Source organism: Archocentrus centrarchus, chromosome 5 (genome assembly GCF_007364275.1).
Source record: "Archocentrus centrarchus isolate MPI-CPG fArcCen1 chromosome 5, fArcCen1, whole genome shotgun sequence".
NCBI lineage: Eukaryota > Metazoa > Chordata > Actinopteri > Cichliformes > Cichlidae > Archocentrus > Archocentrus centrarchus.
In genome coordinates, this window is record NC_044350.1 from 21,282,979 (window position 1) to 21,302,934 (window position 19,956).

The following is a 19,956-nucleotide window of genomic DNA, read 5'->3' on the forward strand; positions in this document are numbered from 1 at the left end:
CCACTTATAGAGCTGTGGAGGAGCTCCGCACATGCTTCATGCTTCGAAACTACAGACTGGGACTCAATGAGGGCTGCCTGTGACAGTCTGGATGACTACACGGACACTGTAACCTCGTATATCCACTTCTGCGAGGACAGCATTGTGCCATCACGCACCAGGGTGAGTTATAACAGTGACAAACCCTGGTTTACTCCCAAACTGAAGCAGCTGTGGATAGAGAAGAGGGAGGCTTTTAAAAGTGGGGACAAAGACTGCTACAAAGAGGCCAAGTACAGGTTTAGCAAGGAAGTGGCCACTGCTAGATCACATCACTCTGAGAATATACAGCAGCAGATCTCAGAGAACGATGCGGCCTCTGTATGGAAAAGTTTTAGGCAGATTACCAACTACAAGCCTAAAACCCCCCACTCCACAGACGACCTACAAACTGCAAATAGACTGAACGAGTTCTATTGTCGTTTTGATGGTCAGTTCAGCAGCCTTCACACCTCCACCAGTCCCAACTACAATACAGCCAACACAAATATTCACCCCCCCAACCTCCCCCACTCCCCACACCTCAGAGAAGCCCACATCATCAAGGACTCCCACCCCAGAGTCCCCCTCCTCCCCCACCCCCACAGTCTTTTGTATTCAGGAGGACCAGGTGCTAAAGCAGTTCAGGAGTGTCAAAGCTCGCAAAGCTCCAGGTCCAGATGGTGTCTCACCTGCCACACTGAGACACTGTGCTAACGAGCTTGCCCCATTGTTCACGAACATCTTCAACTCCTCACTGGAGGCTTGCCACGTGCCTGTCTGCTTTAAAACCGCTACCATTGTTCCTGTCCCCAAGAAGCCAAGGATCACTGGACTAAATGACTACAGACCTGTGGCACTGACTTCTGTGGTCATGAAGTCATTTGAGCGTCTGGTGCTGTCCCACCTCAAGTCCCTCACAGCCCCCCTTCTGGACCCCCTGCAGTTTGCCTACAGAGCCAACAGGTCTGTAGACGACGCCATCAACCTGACTCTGCACTTCATCCTACAGCATCTGGACTCCCAGGGAACCTACGCCAGGATCCTGTTTGTGGACTTCAGCTCTGCCTTCAACACCATCATCCCTGATCTCCTCCAAGACAAGCTGTCCCAGATGAACGTGCCAGATCCCATCTGCAGGTGGATCATTGACTTCCTGATGAACAGGAAGCAGCACGTGAGGCTGGGGAAGAATGTCTCGGACTCCCGGACCATCAGCACTGGCACTCCTCAGGGCTGTGTCCTCTCTCCTCTGCTCTTCTCCCTGTATACCAACTGCTGCACCTCTGACCACCAGTCTGTCAAGCTTATTAAGTTTGCAGACGACATGACTCTCATCGGACTCATCTCAGACGGGGACGAGTCGGCCTACAGGATGGAGGTCAAACGTCTGGTGTCCTGGTGCAGCCACAATAACCTGGTACTGAACGCCCAGAAGACAGTGGAGATTATAGTGGACTTTAGGAAGCACACAGCCCCTCTACCCTCCATCATCCTGACTGACACCCCCATCACCACAGTGGACTCTTTTTGCTTCCTGGGAACTACCATCACCCAGGACCTCAAGTGGGAGCCCACCATCACCTCTGTCGTCAAAAAGGCCCAGCAGAGGATGTACTTCCTGCGGCAGTTGAAGAAATTCAACTTGCCAGCAAGGACCATGGTGCAGTTCTATACTGCCATCATTGAGTCCATCCTTACCTCCTCCATCACTGTGTGGTACGCTGGAGCCACCACTAGGGACAAACAGAGACTACAGTGCATTGTGCACTCTGCTGAGAAGGTGATTGGCTGTAACCTCCCATCTCTCCAGGACCTGTACACCTCCAGGACACTGGGGCGTGCAGGTCGGATCACAGCCGACCACTCTCACCCTGGGCACAGACTTTTTGACCCTCTCCCCTCAGGCAAGAGGCTACGGTCCATACGGACCAGAACCTCCCGCCATAAGAACAGTTTCTTCCCCTCTGCTCTTGGACTCATGAACAATAACCCTAAGACTGTTACCACCACCCTCCACAAACGCTGATGACCCTATGTCTATGCACCTGTCTGATTGCACTGATGTACATATTAGTGGAATATAGTTTACATTCTTTTATCTTTTAATTAGTCTCTGCACTGTATATTTTGTAATTTTGTAATATTGTGTTATAGTTATAGCTCTAATATCGCTGTATATTTGCAATTTGTATACTTGTATATTGTCTTATAGTTTTTATACTTATTTGTTTTTTCTGTAAGCACGAAGTACCGCAGCAATTTCCTAATGCTGTGAACCTGTTCACCCATATGGCAATAAAAACCTTCTGATTCTGATTCTGATTCTGATTCTTAATGAAAACATACATTATATTGCCAAAAGTATTCATTTGTCTGCCTTCACACGTATATGAACTTGAGTGACATCCCATTCTTAATCCAGACTCTGCAGGAAGTTGGCAACCTCTGTTATAATACCACAAACAGTTGACTGAGGAATATTTAGTAGTGAGGAAATTTTTATATAATTATAATTTTTTTTAACCAACTTCTTTAGATACAAAGCAACATTAAAGAGGAACTAATCTGATCTCAGTGAATAACAAAACTGAACCTAAAAACCTGAAATCTTTCTTTCAGTTCCATAGGTGTACACACCAGAAAAAGTTTGAAAACCACTGACTTAGATTCAGGTTACATACAATGTGCTTACCCTACATTAAAACAATCAGTCTTATGCCAATGAAAAGGCATACTCAGAACCAGCAAAACTTAGATAAACATCATCAGCAACACCTCTCACTGTAGACACTTCCAGGACACAAGACACAGCAGATAACCTGCAGTTACGTCAATCAGCAGTTCTTGAAAACAAACATTAAATTAAAAGACATCCACTCATGTATTGTCAGTTAGGCAGTGCCTTTGAACAAAAACTGACCACATTTAGAATAATATTCAATATAAAAAGGATATTTTTCTCCAATATTTCATTGACTGATAATACGTCACAGTCCACATCGACCCAGCCCAACAAAGCTTCTGCACCTTTGCTTGCACCAAAAGCAGATGACGCCTCTGCACAGAAGTTGCAGTTTTGTATGGAATTAATGCAGGATAAGTGCGGTTAGCACAGTCTTTTATGCACTGTGGGTGTGCAACGAAGAAAAACTCAAAATGACTAAGAGCATGCTAAACGGAACCAAATTTAATTTTGTGTGTGTTACCATAGAACTCCTACTTTTCTCCAGTGATTTTTCCATCCAAAAAAAGACAAAACTTTTAAACCATACAGTATGTCCTCCTAACCAGTTGCATATCACTGCTTCCGTTGTTAGTACTTCTAACTGAAGCAAAATATGGCTGACACTCACTGGCCATTACTTGTACTTTTGTCTTGGTTTATACATTTTTCAATAAATGTATTTTTGTGCTTGTCAGCTGGATTTTAATGTCATATTTTTTGATTTGTTTATTACTTAAAACACTTTTAATTGTATTTGAAATACTTTGTACAATACCAAAAATGCCTTCTCTTTGGTATTTTTTTGATTTCACCCTATGCTGCCATAGCTGCTTTGGCACTATTTCCTTCTTGTTTTACCAACCTTAGATTCTTCACAACTTTGCATGTAGGTTTCACACAGCTATGAAATTTGACTCACTAAAGAAATTATGTCAACCATAAAAAACACATAATATACACCATACACACTTACATAATGTTATTATGAATTAAACAATTATTGGCATATATTGAAACATTGTTTCCCCATTGATAGCAAATACTTTTTTTTTTAAATACCTTTACAGGACCTTTGCACATTCTGTTATAAAAAAATAAAGGAAAAACAAAGGAAACCACAATAGCAATAGTAGATGTTGTTGTACGCATGCTGGTACTGAATTTATGTCCTGTATATGGACCTAATTTATCCTTACACAAATTGTTTGGAACTTATAAATTGAATTTGGAACAAATTTAATTTATAAGTATTCAGTTTCTTTCCTCTTTGTCTGCCAGAGTGAGACAATCTTTTAAAATAACAAATTTTAAATTTATAGATTCACCTTTTACAAAAAGAAAATATCAATGCTGTATATGTTGTTTCATTATGTCTTTCATGATGCTGGCTGCTCTACTGAGGAAGTGAGAGCTGAAAAGATCATCTAAAGAGGGGGTTGGGGGGGGGGTTGTTTTGTTTTGTTTTGTTTCGTTTTTTGTTTTTGTATTCTGGGCAGAGTTCGCAATCCTCTGAAGGGTTTTCTGCCCCTGAGCTGCTGGCACACCAAACAGATATTCTGTATGGCAGCACACTCTTGATGAAGCAGCAGGGAAAAGAGCTTCTCCTGCAGGTTGTTCTGCAGGTTGTTTTTCCTGACAACACTCAGGAAGTAGAGTCTGTGCCCTCTTGACTGCCACTGTGGTGATTGGGGACTAGGAGAGATCATCTATGATACATATACCTACAGACTTGAAGACAGGAACGTTTTCCACACAGTCAAGAAGAGAGTGCAGGCTGGGTGGAGTGGGTGGAGATCAGTGTCAGGGGTGAGTTGTGACAGAAGGATAGCAGCAAGAATGAAAGGGAAGGTTTGCAAGATATAGAGACATGCTATGATGTATGGTTTGGAGACTGTGGCACTGACAAAAAAGCGAGAGGCAACGGTGAAGATACTCAGATTTTCCTTGGGAGTGGCCAGCATGGAGAAGATTACAAATGAATACATCAGACAGCTCAGTCTGACCAGTTTGGAGACAAAGTTAGAGAGGAGAGACTGAGATGGCTTTGGATATGTGCAGAGGAGGGATAGTGGATATGTTAGCCAAATAATGCTGAAGCTGGAGATGCCAGGCGGGAGGGAAAAAAAGGAAGACCAGAGTGAAGGTTTGTGGATGCAGGGGAGGAGAACATGTGAACATGTGTAAAGTAACCAAAAGAAAAAGGAGAAGAAAATTCTTCTCTTTTTAAGTTACAAAAGTTATTGCAGGTCTTTATGCCTCTCCTTGAGCATATGTAATTATGTATTTCTCCAGTAGATGGTGCTGACTTGACATTGGTTTTTGCTGTTTGTAAAATCAGAAGAAGAAACTACAAACTACTCACGACTGCAAATTCTGTATTGCGACACGTCGGAAAACAGGTTGAATGAGATGCGGCACTCCTGAGCAATACTTTGGCTCTTGTTAAAAGAGAAACTGTGACATCAGGCTTCTTCCCAGTAAGTGCAAAGCAGTCACTCTTTTTTCATGTAAATACTTTTGCTTTTGACGCCATTTCTGCTGAAAAACAGCTTTAAATTGAGTGAGGGGGTGTGTGTGGGGGGGAATCCACAAACTAATTGGGGTTCCATGTGAGAAACTACACTACACTAAACGCATTCTGTTACAGCGGGTTTGTCCACAGATCCTGCCCCCAAAAAAGCGATGCTGGTCACCGTTTTCTGCGCGCCGAGGGATCGCCCAGAAACCACCTTCGCTCTCGATGTGTCCCCAGAGCTGGAACTGAGAGACTTCGTAGCACTTTGTGAGCTGGAATCAGGAATCCCAGCTGGGGAAATCCAGGCAAGACCCATGCTACATGTAGCCATGGAGCTAACGTAGCTAGCAGCTAAGCTAACTAGCTGCTAGCGTGAATCGGACTTTTGCTGTTTTTGATAGACGTGGTGTTGCGAAACCTGCGTTGTTATCAACAACAGACATGTTTCCAGACTTATGTCGCCTACGTTTAAAGTATGGGTGTCGTTAACCTAAGCGAAAGTGAGCTCACTGGCAAACTGACGAGGCTAATAGTTGTCCGGCTAATTAATTAATGGTTGGAGAAGTTTAATTCAGGGTGAAGGTTAGTGAGTTTTGTACGCCTGGCAGCTCAAGATATAACACGTTTAACGTTATCTGAGCAGACAGAAGAAGGGCAAAAACGTGATAAACAACCATGTGAATCTGACTCAGTGAAGAGCTGTGAGGTTCTCAAAAGGGTGGATGGAGTTTGTAGATACAGCAGTGCTGCACAGTAATATCAAAAGTACAGCTACTGATTCTCCAGAGCCTTTATTTAGGCAGAATTAGAACGGTTTAAACACATTTAATGCATGCAGTTGTAGTTTATGTTAGATTGGGACAAAAATAGAGAGTAAATCTGACTGTAGTCCAAACAACTAAATGGAAAGTAAAAATTATCAGAAGAATAAACATTAATGGAGGTATGATTATTTGTTTTAGGTCTGTTTCAGTTTCTGCTGCTGGCTTCCATATATACGTCACATTTCTTTTACTTGCTTTGGTCCACTTGGAAACAGAAAGTGAAGGTGATGAATTGAGGGTCATTCCATGTTGCCTCATTAGATACAAATATGAAAATGAGAGAGACATGGTGTGATATCTGGGGAATATTGCACTGCAGTTGGATAAGAATTTGGTGGTGGTGGGGGGTGTTTTGTTTTTCGTATTCAAGCTTTAATGTTTACCATTGAGTATTTAGCTGTTACTTTGCCCAGATCATTTTTGCAAAAGAGATTTGATTTCAGTGGGACTTCCCAATTAATTAAAAGTAGTAAGAATAATAATATCTGTGAAACTATTCCTTTTTTTTTTTTTTTTTGGACTGTTTATGTGCTTTCTATATGAGAAGCTGAAAATGAAGTATTTCTAGGCCTTTCGAGCTGCAAAACCTGCAAAATTGCAGTTTCTACAGCTTCTAGTTTTCTTGATAATGGAGTATTGAAATGGCCCATCAAAAAAGAAACTTATATTAGAAATCTGTATAAAAACACCTCTAACTTCATCCTTTGAAACATTTTTTTTTCCCTTTTTTCAAAAAGTAGTACTACAAAATTTGCAACAAAATTTGCATAATTTCTACATCTTTCCCCTGGAATTTTGTCTGGCAAACCTGGGATGGTCAGGTGGGAAGTTTTTCTTCAATTTGATGTGTTGAGATGGAATGACCGAGCAGTAAGTGGAGTCCGTGTCAGTCAAGTAGAGAGCAGCAATGTAATCATTTTATTTAAACGCAAAAAGTCATGAACTCTCATTTACAGTGATTTTAAAGTAACAGTAACAAAAGGCCATGACACGATACAAATAATATAAGATAAACAGCAAAAACAGAAAATAAACAACCTGATCTTCTTACTTTAATACAGGAAAACATTTTTGTGTAAAATGACCCATTTTTAGCCTATAAAAAGGCTTTTTTTTTTTTTCTTTTCTCGACATTATAAAGTATCAGTTTGCCAACAACACAAACAGACGAACTAATACTGTAGCATGGGCCTGCACTAGTAAAACAAAGCGGGGAAAAATGAACAATTGAAACAGATATGAAGCAATATTAAAGCCTTATTGTTTACTGGGAGATCTTTATTCAAGTTAAAATGCTGTACTCTTTCTAACTCACCCTCTAAATTGTGAGAATTTCCTGCTTTTATGTAAACTGTGTGACCATAACTGAATATTTTTGATTGACACCCTAGTGAAATCATGTCGTATTCTAATCATATCCACGTCAAATAAAATGTGAGCAAGAACTTCTGAATCTTCTGCATGCGGCTTCATCATTTTATTCAATGGTCCTTATTTTTGTCCAGATCACATATGTTGAACAGCCCCTAAAAGACCTCACTCGTGCCTTGGGGACGTATGGTGTTAAGGATGGAGACGTGGTGGTTCTCCGGCAAGCTGACAGAAGGCCACCACCAACTCAGCCAGCTTTCCCAGGTCATACACAGTCATGTTTGTTTGGTTTTAATCAGGGAACGATGTTCAGTCAAAAAAAAATCATCGTAAGTAAGTGCAGTTTAAGAGAGAAGGGAGTGCTCGGTTGATGAGTTACATGTCTAGAGACATGATATAAAAATATTCATGTAATCTCATGCAGTATGCTAATCTTCTACCTTTTACCCTTTCTGTTCTTCAGGTCTGCCCCATATTGACTTTCGTTCCATCACAGTCCCAGGCACCTCTTCTTCAGCCAATCAACGTGGTGCAATACAACCACAGCAACAGGCTTCACAGCCGCGTGCCGCACAGCCTTCCACGCCAATGGCCTTTCGTGGCCCCTCTCCTCAGGGGCTGGATGACCCCGCCTTACTTCAGCAGATGCTATTATCGAATCCACACGAGCTTTCGCTCCTCAAGGAGAGAAACCCGCCGCTTGCTGAGGCCCTGTTGAGCGGAGACTTAGGTGAACTAAAACAGAGTGACAGGTGTTTTTGTGGTCTTTTAATTCATAATGAATCAGCCATGTTAGCATGTTAACTGTATTTCCTCAGAGCGTTTCACCAAAGTGCTGCTGGAGCAACAGCAGGATCGAGCCAAGAGGGAGCAGGAGAGAATCAAACTTTTGACTGCTGACCCTTTTGATTTGGAAGCCCAAGCAAAGATTGAAGAGGACATCAGGTAGGAAAAGGCTTTCAAAGTAAATCACCTAGAGGCATTCACAACACATAATAATCCTCATCCCAATTACTGCACAGCTTCACTTTCACTTGCCAGTCATGTTCTGGTCTAATATTTTGTAGTGTGAGAGTGTTTGATATTCTTGCAGCCTGCTAACTACATATAGGCAGTATGTTGTGATTTTTCATTTTAAGTCACTCACTGTTGGATTTGTGCAAATTTCAGGCAGCACAATGTGGAAGAAAACATGACCATAGCAATGGAGGAGGCCCCAGAAAGCTTTGGACAGGTGGTTATGCTGTACATTAACTGCAAAGTCAATGGCCACCCTGTGAAAGCTTTTGTTGACTCAGGTAATGAACATTAAATCCTGATACAAATAGTAGTACGGCTGAACCATAAAATTAACACACAAAAAAGGATTTTTTTTTTCTACAATACGAAAAAAAAAAATTGAATAATTTGATTCAAGGAATAAATCTTAAAGAAATTTTTAAAAATCAGCAAATGATAGGGGTGGTTTTGTAGGCATCAGTTATTAAATAAAAAAATTTAAGCGCATAACAATCTTCAGCTGGAAAGTTATCCACCCAGTTTTAAAGCACCATCATTCTTGCTCCATACTATTGTGAGACTATTTAAGCCACAAATGCCATGCTCTCTGTTGCATCAGAGGGAGAGCAGTGCGCCACTTAAAGGCGGAGGCTTATGGCAGGACTGTATGAAAATAAACAAAATACCAGCATAATACTTATCAGAGTGGGATTCTGTTTGTTTCTCACATCACGAAAGACGTGTCTCATGGTCCTCTAACCTCATGGGTGTAGAGACTCACCCAGTCTGGGGTCTGTCAGGTGGAGAGAGAAAATATTGTCCTTGAGACACCTCCTGTAGCAGCTTTAAAGTTGTTATAGGTGTGTCTGTGGACATATATTTGTCAGCAAAATAGTGTTGCAACCATCTGAGAGTGACAAATATTTACAGGTGTGTATTTGGGGTTTACATATGAGGTATCTTTATTTAGTGTTTAAACATATTTCCATTTTAGTTTTCACTGATTTTTCTTCACTTTTAGGAGCACAGATGACCATCATGAGCCAAGCATGCGCAGAGCGCTGCAACATTATGCGACTGGTGGACCGACGCTGGGCCGGGATTGCCAAAGGAGTAGGCACCCAGAAGATCATTGGCAGAGTTCATTTGGGTTTGTGTCAGAAAGTTTCTGGTATAGGCAACTTTGCACTAGATTTAAAGCAACATCTGTTGAGGGGATAGTTAGCAACTCCAAGGTGTCCCCTCTACGGAGAGGCAGAGGGACAGGGTGGATATAATGAGGTATAGAAGCTCCGTCCTCTGCTGGGGATGAAGGCCGTGTGTAAAAACAGTCACTAACAGCATTTTGAGATAGCCAAGCTCAGCACAATTACTGACTTACTTTCAGCCATAATTATGGTTTAATTTAAGTGTTTCCAAAGGGTAATTTCTAAATTTATGTTGTGAAATGACTCAGTAGCATCAGTTTAGCAATATTTAATCCAGAGCAATTTTCTTGACTTTCCTCTAATAAGCTATGTTTATTAATCAGTAGTTCCTCCACACAGAGCTAGAAAGTGTTTGTCTGACTCTGGGTAGTTAGATTACATTTCCCACACTTGGATATATTCTTTCAAATTCAAATACATCCATATTTAAGTCTCTGCATAGCATTTTTTGTGTGTTTGATTATTTATTTTCTTTCTGTTTTGTTGCTCATAATCCAGCTCAGGTCCAGATAGAGGGGGACTTCCTTCCTTGTTCTTTCTCCATCTTAGAAGACCAGCCTATGGATATGCTGCTTGGCCTGGATATGCTGAAGAGACACCAGGTGTGAGCTCCTTTTATCTGAGTACACTAGTGCAAGACAGCATCAGATTGGAATTAAATAATATACCACTTTAATTTTCTGTTTATTTAATTTTATTTTGAATGTTTAGGAAAGCTAAAGATTGTTGTTTGTTCTATTTTTCTTGCAGTGTTCGATTGATCTGAAGAAAAGCGTGCTCCTAATTGGCACTACAGGCACAGAAACTCGCTTTCTATCTGAGGCAGAGCTGCCAGAGTGTGCCCGACTAGCGTACGGCACAGAGGGGCGTGAAGACGCCCGACCAGATGAGCTGGCTGACAGAGAACTAGCAGAGGCGCTTCAGAGGTCCATACAGGAAAGCGGTAAGAAACCGTTTTCTTATGTGTGCACCTTCAGCCTGTTTTTCATTGAGTTTTTTTTCCAGCTCAGTTGGAACTACATTTGCATGTGCCACTTAAAGCTTCTTACTCTCAACCCCATTTATGCAGTCATCTAAATTTTCAGTCACGTGATTGCTTCATGTCATCATCTCAGCAAATTAAATGTGTTTTGGAATAAGATAATGAGGCAGTCAGGCACATGAAAGCGTAATAAAAACAGAAGAACTAAGCATCAGCTTTTTAAGCATAAAGTATCTAATGTATGATAGATATAAAGATTGTTTACAATTTATGACACTGCTATAAAGTTCACAATCCTTACTGCCCGTCCTGGGTGTATTGTGGTCTTTGTTTAATCACTAAAAATACCTCTATTCAGATGAAGTTTGGAGGAATCACATCCTTGAAAGTGCTTCCTCGAAACGCTTTCATTGCAGTGAGTTCACATAGAACTATTAAAATTTGTCCGATTATGATGTGGACTCCAGTGCAGATGGATCTGAGGAGTGTGAGAACAGCGCTTGAAGCCACCTACGCAGACAAACGGAAAAAAACATGTTGTGCTAACAGAATTGTAGGTGGTTATTTGTATGAACCAGAATCTATTACGCAGACCATGAAAAAATAGAACAAAAACAAAGTTCAGTGCATTTGTTAAAGAAAATGGGTTAGAGAGATTTTCTCATAAACAGGCTTTCTTGTTGTATTGCTGTCTCTTTGTTTAAAATCTCAAACATTAAACATTGTTTCATAGTTACAAGGTCCATATCTTCTAAGTAAAAATGACATCTTCTAATTATAAAATAAAATGAATCAAATATACATACAAGAGAAAGTTTAAAGGGAACAGTGCTAATGATCAACTGTTTAAATCAGGGGTGGGCAACTCCAGGCCTCGGGGGCCGGTGTCCTGCAGGTTTTAAATGCGTCCCTGATCCAACACACCTGAATCAAATGGCTGAATTACCTCCTCAGTATGCAGTCAAGTTCTCCAGAGTCCTGCTAATGATTTCTATATGTGATTCAGGTGTGTTGGATCAGGAACACATCTAAAACCTGCAGGACACCGGCCCCCGAGGCCTGGAGTTGCCCACCCCAGGTTTAAACGAAAAGATTAATAAAAAAAAACACTTTGGTTGAAAGTTGACCTCTCAACATAGTGTGCTTCTTTTGTGTTTGCACAGTGACTAAAAATGTCTGCAGTGTTGACATAACTAGTAATAAAACGATAATCACTCCCTCTGTATTTGTACAGTTATCAAACTGTTTACAGTTTGAAATTACATAGTTTGTTGACAATCTCTCACTCCTACTTTGCCATCACGGATAAACTGTAAATGGAAAGTTTTTCCACGCATACCGGACTGTTCGGTTTCCCTTTAATGCTCACATTATTGTTTTATGCAACTGCCACCCTTATTGTTAACGTTTCCAGTCATGCCCAAAATGACTGGTGGCTGTTAATGGATTGAAGTCAGGAGAGACGGTTTAATCAGCCCACAGTTTTTAACTGTCGAATGAGCTTTTGAAATGAGCTCCTCTGAGGTTTAGTGAAGGGGATGTACGCTGCCACCTCTTTGTCAGAACTTAGAGCCAAGTTATTTATTTATTCATTTATTTTTTTGGATGACACTTTTCACATCTGTGTGTGTGAAAAGGCCGATAGTTTGGTGCATGCCCTGTGTGTGACTGCTAACTTTCTCCGTCCCTTTGCATGATGTGTGTGGTGTGTGCCCTAACCCCTGAGCAGGACAGCACTGATGCATTTGGAGACAGCTGGAGAGGGCCCTACCAACCAGGTACTGCAAAATTCACAAGTCCATTGCCAGTGCTAAGTCCATTGCTATTTGTTTCTTTTATTTTGCTGTTATTTTGCTGCTGGGTCAATTAATCAGTGTTGTACCTTTGTTGTTATTTAATAATGCATTTATTGTGATTATTTTTAACTGTTAGAAGAGGAAATGCTAGTATCAGTAAATTATCAGTACAGAATGCACTCAAGAGTTTAGGTAAGGGAAATGTGTATTTAGTTTTGTTTCTGATGCTATTAAATTGCCATTGTTCAAACTAATGCTTGCACACTGGGGTTCACAGTTTAATTCCTAGTTATATTTTCTCTTACAATAGACACTGCAGATGGACAGACTACCTCACTGCAGCCCCAACCATTTTCATTACCTAAAACCTTAGACCAAATGTCGTCAGCCACCTCCCCTTCCCAAAGCCTCTCCTCTGATCAACCCCAGAACCCAACCCTGGATCGCTCTCAGTCTGCCCCAGCTGCCATGCAGCAGGCCTCAGCACCAGGGCAGTGCCAGGATCAACCTGGCTTCCAGGAGCTTCCTCGGCCTTCATCCCCAACAGAGGATGGAACTTCTATACCTCATCATTTCCACCCTGACCCTCTGCCTCTCCATAGCAACTCCAAGATGCCCCCTCTAACCATCCCCTCAACAGATGTTCTGCATACATGTACTCCTCCTGCAGACATGAACACCGTATCCCAGGATCCAGGGGGAGAGCTACAGGCTGGAGCCATAGAGGGGGATGCACAATCGGTCGAGGGGGTGAGCAGCTCCATGCTCCCCCATCCAGAGGAACTTTCCCCTGTTCAACCCATGGACCAGGAGGTGACAGAGTGTGAGACAGCTGTTACAGTGGAAACCGGTCCAAGTGCTCCCAGGGAACCTGACTCTATTGAAATGGAGTCTCCCACTGCTTCTGACAGCGTGAGGTCCTCTGAGAGGGACCAGCCTGATGGAGAGCGCTGCTCCAGCTCTGAAAGCATCCCCTCACTGGCATCTGCACTTAGAGAGCTTCATGAGCTACTGGTATCCAACAACTGTGCTCAGTCACAAAACCGCAGCACCTCCTGCTCCCCCTCACATCCATTCAGGCAGGACACAGACCAAGTGTCCCCTGAGCCATGCACCCCAACCCCTGAAAATACCCAGCCTATCCCCTCTACTGCCATTACATCCGGTGCAGAACCAAGCGATGCCAAAGCCAACTATGCTGCTGCTGTGTCTGATGGGGAACCATCTAAGTGTCTTGCGCCCAACCAGGATGAACATCTGGGAGGTGATAGAGCAGAGGCTGTGGGTGAACAAGAACCACCACAGTGTCCACATGGCTATGAGGAGAGGAGGGCAGACAGATGTTGGCAAGATGACTCGAGTAACATCAGCTTTTCTCAGTCTGAGCCAGAGGTTCCTCCTGATCCTGCTGGGGATCTGGAGTTCAGGGAGCCTCCTGAGGGGCAGCATGGGAGAGGGGTTGCAGATGGACAACCCTCTGGCGCCAACACCCCAGACACCCTAAGCCTCCAAACTGAGCACACCTTCCTCAGCCCTATGTCAAGGGCATCGGGCTCACCGGAGGAAGTTTCAAGCACCTTGTCCTCGTCAGTTTCTCCTCTGGCTCAGGCTCCCCAGCCTTCATCTCCAGCCTCTCCTCTCCCTTCTCCACATCCCTTTATAGAACAGTTTCCAGCTGAGCACATCCAGAGAATCCAGGCAGCAGGCTTTTCTGCCAGGGAGGCTGCAGAGGCACTGGAACAAGCCCATGGGGTTGTGGAGCTAGCTCTGCTGGCACTACTAGCCCGCAGTATCACTGTGCCCACCTAGACTCATAACCAATCACGCAAGTCCCTGGCCTCCCAACTCCACATCTGTCTTATTTGGAACCTTGTTACTGATCCAGATGTCTCAGTCCCCCCTTTTAGCAGGGAGCACGTAAAAGCCACAGGGAAATGCTGTCTCTTGGTTTGTCGTACAGATTATCCGAGAAGGAACAAGACAACTGCTGATACTTTTCTGGCTAAAAAGATATGTGAGGTGTGTTTGCATGCAGATGTTTTGGGTGCCCACCCACTTCATTGGTTTTTAGAAATTTGGTATCACAGAATGATTTTCTTATTGTTTTGTCATCCAGCATTGATATATTATTAAATGCCTATTATTGGTTATTGAACCATTAAACATTATTGTAATTCCCCCTTTTTGATATGTCATAAAACCATTGCTGTTTAAGAGTTTAATTTGTTGAGCATTAATAAAAAAAAATTTAAAAAAAAACAATCTCAGAGTGGAGTAGCATTACCACTACTCCTCATGCCAGGCTAACTTTGTCTGGTAAGTTTAAGATTGTTCAGCACAAATGTGGATATTTGAAGTTTTTTTTTTTGATAAAACCTCATGCAGAAATTTATTTTGCAGCTCCTTAAATTGACAAATCACAACCCTATGATGGAAGAACTGTTGCAGTTAAGGAGGGTTGATCATTTTTTGATCACGTTTACAAATAATTTTCACTGATAAATGAAAATCCAACATGTCAGTGTCATTCTCACTAAAAAAAAAAAATAACAAGTGTGTTTGTTGAAGTATGATCATAAATGGGATTGTTTGATTCAGTATGTTATTTACAGGAGGTATCTTGTACTGTATGTATCCACAGTTTGAAGTCTTTGCCATGTCTAGATTACAAATCTGTAGCTCCCATTCAGGAAGCCTTTTATTTTGTGTCAGTTCATCATAGTGTGTGATAATGATTTAAAACATGCATTTTCATTTTATAATCTGTTTAAACAAAAGAAAAGTCAAATGTCTCGTTAGTATGTCATATCGAGAATTTTAATGGCTTTATTTGAGTCATACATTATCCACAATGTTCAGGCAGATTGAATTATTTACTTTTCTCTTGTATGGAATTTTAAATTGCAAATAAAATGAAACTAGTATTTGTAAAAATGTCTGCATTTCAAGTCATTTTTCAAACACAAATACCAAGTCTGGAGTTTCTGAAATATTGCATACTCCATATGTGGAATCACAAATAAACTGATTTTAAAATAGTAATAAATCAGTAAATTAAAAGATATGTGGTATCTAAATAAGAGCCATGAGCTAAACTCATTGTGTTACGGAGGCATGTTCCTGCCACTGAAAAAACTTCTTTTTGCCATCCGTAAGTCAAAATTTTGGGTTATCTCAAAATTTCAAGTGAAATTGAAATTTTGTGACGACCTGAAATTTTGAATTACGGATGGCGTTGCCCCCGCCCCGCGTAGCCGAAACGAGCTTCTATAGGATGTGAAACCTTGAATGAGTGTGTAAAGAAGCACACCTGCTTCTAGTTTGTAATTGATTGCTGCTCAGACTGCAGGTAACTCAAACAGTTTAGTCTGATTAGCAGTAGAAGGAAGCATCCACATCAGCCAGAGTTTAGAGCAGGTCTCAGTGGCAGCCTTTAGTGAAAACTTTTACAGACTAAAAGCTCATTTCAGCAGAGAACACATTTTGAGAAAACTCATCAAAAGTATAAACTTCTTTAGAAGCAATCTAGTAAATAATCTGACAACTACCAAACATGGAGAGGAGAGAGCTGGCCAGTCCAGGCTTTTCTCTGGAAAACAGGCCACAGTGTTCTGGAGGCCTTGATGAGGGCAACACGTCTTCAAGCCAGCTTGAGAACTGCAGGTAAGGATCGCAGCACCTAAAAGGTACTTCTTTTTTTTTTTAGTTATTTATTAAAACAGATACCTGCAAATGGTGTTTAAAAACTTCAGACTATAAAATGAGTAAATGCATCTCAATTTCAAATCTGGGGATGTGTAGAGTCAAAATGAGAATTATCTTGTTCAAACATTCCCAGACTTCTTTTTTTTTTGGTCTTTTGTTTTGTTAATCTGTCAGCTAAAATCATGAGCTAAATATCCAGAGAGCAGGAGTTTAAGTTCAACTGATGCAATGAGGCACTGGCCCTACATACCAGATTTTCTTCAGTTTAGAATGACAAAGTAAGCCTTTTCATGCAGAACTACTAGCTTCTCTGTCCTGTCATAGTCCTCGTATAGAAATATCTTCAGCTCTCAGATTGGTGGCTTTAAGGCACGCATGGGATTTGAGAAAAAATCCCTCAGCAGTGCCGAAATTCCTCTCACCACCTGGATTTCAGGAAGACGATCTGGATGAATGTAAAGAACGGTAAGACAAGGTCTGAATTTCTTAACTCTGGCAAAAGGTTTACAGTTAACTGCATGTGCCCTTCTTAATAAATCCAGAGATAAGGATGCAGTTAAGGAGGAATTGCAGTGTGTACCGTTCCAGTCAAAGTACATTCGTGTTTGTAAGTTGACCTTTCTTTTTAAGGCCTCTTGACACTTATTATAAAGTGTCATTTTTAAAAAACAGTTTCTCTGATTTGGCTCTGCAGTCCCGCTGTACCAGGATTACTGTCTCCAGGCGATGAAAGATGATCTGCACAGACTCAAAGACGGCGTTTTTTCTGAAATGATAACCCCCAAGTATCTGCAAAGCCTGCAGACCCAGCTCACTCATGCCGAGGTATCACCTCTGCTAAGCCCTCCAGCAGCTCTATGCACATCTCCACGTCTGCCTATTAAGGTGACACCTTGTACACTCTGGCAAGATCTGCGTGAGGTGAAGGCATCTGGTCTACTCAGCAGCTTAACAGCCAGAGAGATTCGCCTTCAGGAGGTGTGCAAAAAAAAGTTTTATTTTTTACGTTTAGAGATGATGAAGATGATGCATGCAATTCAACTAAACTGAAAGGTACATTATAATTACACTCATGAAGCGGGACACAAGTGTTCAGCTGGTGGGATTGCATATTGCTTTCAGCATTTTTACTGTGCTTAAGGTGAAGTTAAAAAATGCCTGCATTTCAGTCTATACCTGTAGCGTGTATGTTAGCATGTTCATCTCATCCTCAAAGTATTGTCTAGGGGCTGCACATGTGCAGTGAAAAAGTATTGCCCACTTCCTGATTTTTATTATTAAAATTAAATTGAACCTACCTGGCCCTATGTTTATATATTAAAAAAAAAAAAAAAGTAACTGCTCCTTAAACCTAATAACTAGTTGTCACCCTTGGCTGCAAGAAATGCAATCAAGTATTTGTGATAACTAAAAATGAGTCTTTCATGTCACTGAGGAGGAACCTGTGGTTCACTGGGGTCCCAAAGTCTTAGAAATGGTTTTGTAACCCCTTCCAGAATGATGGATGTAAATGACTTCTCATCTGTTCCTGATTTTCTTTAGATCGTGGCACGATGTGTTGCTTTTTGAGATCTTGGCCTACTTTGTCAAACAGATTCTATTTAAGTTTGAATGCCTAAAACTTGTGCAGAATCTTTATCAGGTGTTGATTATACAGGCATTATAATCTTTTTATGATTGAATTTGTTGTTTTCAAATGGTGAATGTTACCTCTATTTTTTTTTAAATTGTGACAACAAATTCTTGTTCCCTCATTTTCTTCCTCTGAAGACGACGTTTGAGCTGATCAGCTCAGAAGCGTCTTATCTAAGGAGTCTCGGCGTGGCTGTAAATCACTTTTATATATCAAAGGAGCTGAAGCGAACTCTGTCGCAAATGGAGCATCACGTTTTGTTTTCCAACATTCGACACGTGAGGGCAGCCAGTGAAAAGTGAGACCTCCACATATAGTACCTCCTTGTCCTTTTGGGCTGGTTGTACTTTTGTTTCTGCTCAGACTTCTGTGTCTTTTAGGTTTCTCACAGATTTGGAAAGTCGACTGGGACAGAACATATTCATCTCTCAGGTTGGCGACATTGTTCTCCAGCACTCCAAACATTTTGTGACCCTGTATGTGCCATATGTGACAAATATGATGTACCAAGAGGCCCTTATCAACGAGAAGCTGTAAGTGTATTCTGCATTTGATGATAAATTACACTTTGAGCACCCCACAGTGAATACTGTCATGTTCCCCTTTTCAAGGCAGCATAACAGGGATTTTCTGTATACCCTCAAGAAACTTGAGAGTGACCCAGTTTGTCAAAGAAAGACCCTCAAGTCCTTCCTTGCACTTCCCTTCCAGAGAATTACTCGTATTAAGCTTTTGCTTGAGGTAAACTTCTGAGATTTGAATTGTTAGATTTTTTGCTACATCAGCTTAGGTTTCTGTTTTCTTTCATTTCAGAGCATCCTGAAACTGACTGAGCCAGACTCGGACTCGGTTTCAAACCTCAAAAAAGCAATAGATGCCATTCATGAGGTAATGCTGTTCAGATCTGTGCGCTCATGTTGAGACTGGCGTAAACAAGAGATTCACTTTCCATTTTCTTCTACTTTATACTTAATTTCATTCCATAACATTTAAAAGGCTAATGGATTTTTTTTTTCTCCATTCTGGATATCACATACCAATCTGAATGCAGTTTTTACTTGTAACAGCATTTCTGCAATGCAACACTGACAACTCTTTAAGTGAAAAATCTGCATACTTCTTCCACCGCTGCACTATTCTGACACCAGGTTGTGACAGAGTGTGACAAAGGGGTCCAGAAAATGAAACAAATTGAGGAGCTGGTCTGCCTGGAAATGCTGCTGGATTTTGGCAAAGTTAAGGTGATTTGGAAAAAACACTTCATACTGGGCTCGATCCTCTTCTCTAACCTGCAGAAGTAAACTCTAACAGAGGGCCTCTCTCTCATCCAGTCAGTTCCTCTGGTCACAAGCAAGCGTTTTCTGGTGCACCAGGGAGGCCTCAAGCACCTGACTGTGGAGAGCACTTATAACTTGAGACTGTCATTTGTCAACATCTATCTCCACCTCTTCAATGACCTTCTGATCGTCTCTTCGAAAAAGTATTTGACAATATAAATTAATGAAAAACATGTTTATGATCAACATTTACTAAATGATCCCTTTTCCTTTTGAAATCTACTTTTTTATAAATATAAATTCTCTGTCATGTTCAGGGATGCACGCTTCCTAGTGGTGGATTATGCTGAATTCCCAGGACATGTGACTATTCAGCATCTGAGGTCTGAAATCCTGGGTCTGCCCTCAAATTCTTTCCTGCTACATCTCTCCAAATCTCAAGCAGGACATTCGACTGCAATGATAGTTGTTACAGACACAAGGTAAGAGCAGACACCATCTGTAAACTCTTATTGATCCTTGGTTATAACCCCCTCACCATTTAACACTTTTTTTTTTTTTTTCTCCCCCTCTCAAACAGGTCACAGAAAGAGGCATGGATGAAGGCACTGTCATCTAAAAACTGACACTTGAGCAGTTTTATATTTTAAGGATGAAGCGTGGCTCTATTTAACTTGCAGATGCTGACAACTGGAAAAATTTAACTTGTTCCCTTTAAGGTTTATCATCAGTTCCCTTAACACTTTGCACTATTCTTGATAAAGGCACATTCAGGGCATTGTGTTCAAACATGTACTAACCTCACCAGAGTGAACACACAGTGAATAGTTTTTTACTCGCTGCTTTTAAGCAATGTACTGCTTTACTTTATAATTAATAAAATTTCTAATCCACCCACTC

At 41.3% G+C, this 19,956-nt stretch overlaps 2 protein-coding genes across 4 annotated transcripts; both read left to right on the top strand.

Annotated features, from left to right (window-relative positions):
- Positions 1–5,086: 5,086 nt before the first annotated feature.
- On the top strand, positions 5,087–15,394 carry ddi2 (DNA-damage inducible protein 2). Of its 3 annotated transcripts, none has more exons than XM_030729457.1 (10): positions 5,087–5,223; positions 5,394–5,566; positions 7,591–7,720; positions 7,920–8,186; positions 8,275–8,401; positions 8,627–8,754; positions 9,477–9,605; positions 10,162–10,265; positions 10,414–10,606; positions 12,752–15,394. In XM_030729457.1, the coding sequence occupies exons 2-10, from the start codon at positions 5,429–5,431 to the stop codon at positions 14,248–14,250; spliced, it is 2,715 nt and encodes a 904-aa protein (XP_030585317.1). In that variant the 5' UTR covers positions 5,087–5,223; positions 5,394–5,428; the 3' UTR covers positions 14,251–15,394. The 3 variants fall into 3 exon arrangements, with proteins under 3 accessions (XP_030585317.1, XP_030585319.1, XP_030585320.1); XM_030729460.1 differs by lacking the exon at positions 5,087–5,223 and adding an exon at positions 12,375–12,423 and having other exon boundaries at positions 5,429–5,566; positions 12,752–12,894; XM_030729459.1 differs by lacking the exon at positions 5,087–5,223 and having other exon boundaries at positions 5,258–5,566.
- Positions 15,395–15,846: 452 nt separating this feature from the next.
- LOC115780328 (rho guanine nucleotide exchange factor 5) lies at positions 15,847–19,874 on the top strand. The gene is made up of 12 exons (XM_030729461.1): positions 15,847–16,104; positions 16,471–16,611; positions 16,689–16,753; positions 16,841–17,124; positions 17,917–18,077; positions 18,160–18,312; positions 18,391–18,520; positions 18,593–18,667; positions 18,928–19,020; positions 19,111–19,259; positions 19,374–19,538; positions 19,637–19,874. Exons 1-12 carry the CDS (start codon positions 15,995–15,997, stop codon positions 19,680–19,682), a joined length of 1,572 nt encoding a protein of 523 aa, XP_030585321.1. The 5' UTR covers positions 15,847–15,994; the 3' UTR covers positions 19,683–19,874.
- Positions 19,875–19,956: the final 82 nt, after the last annotated feature.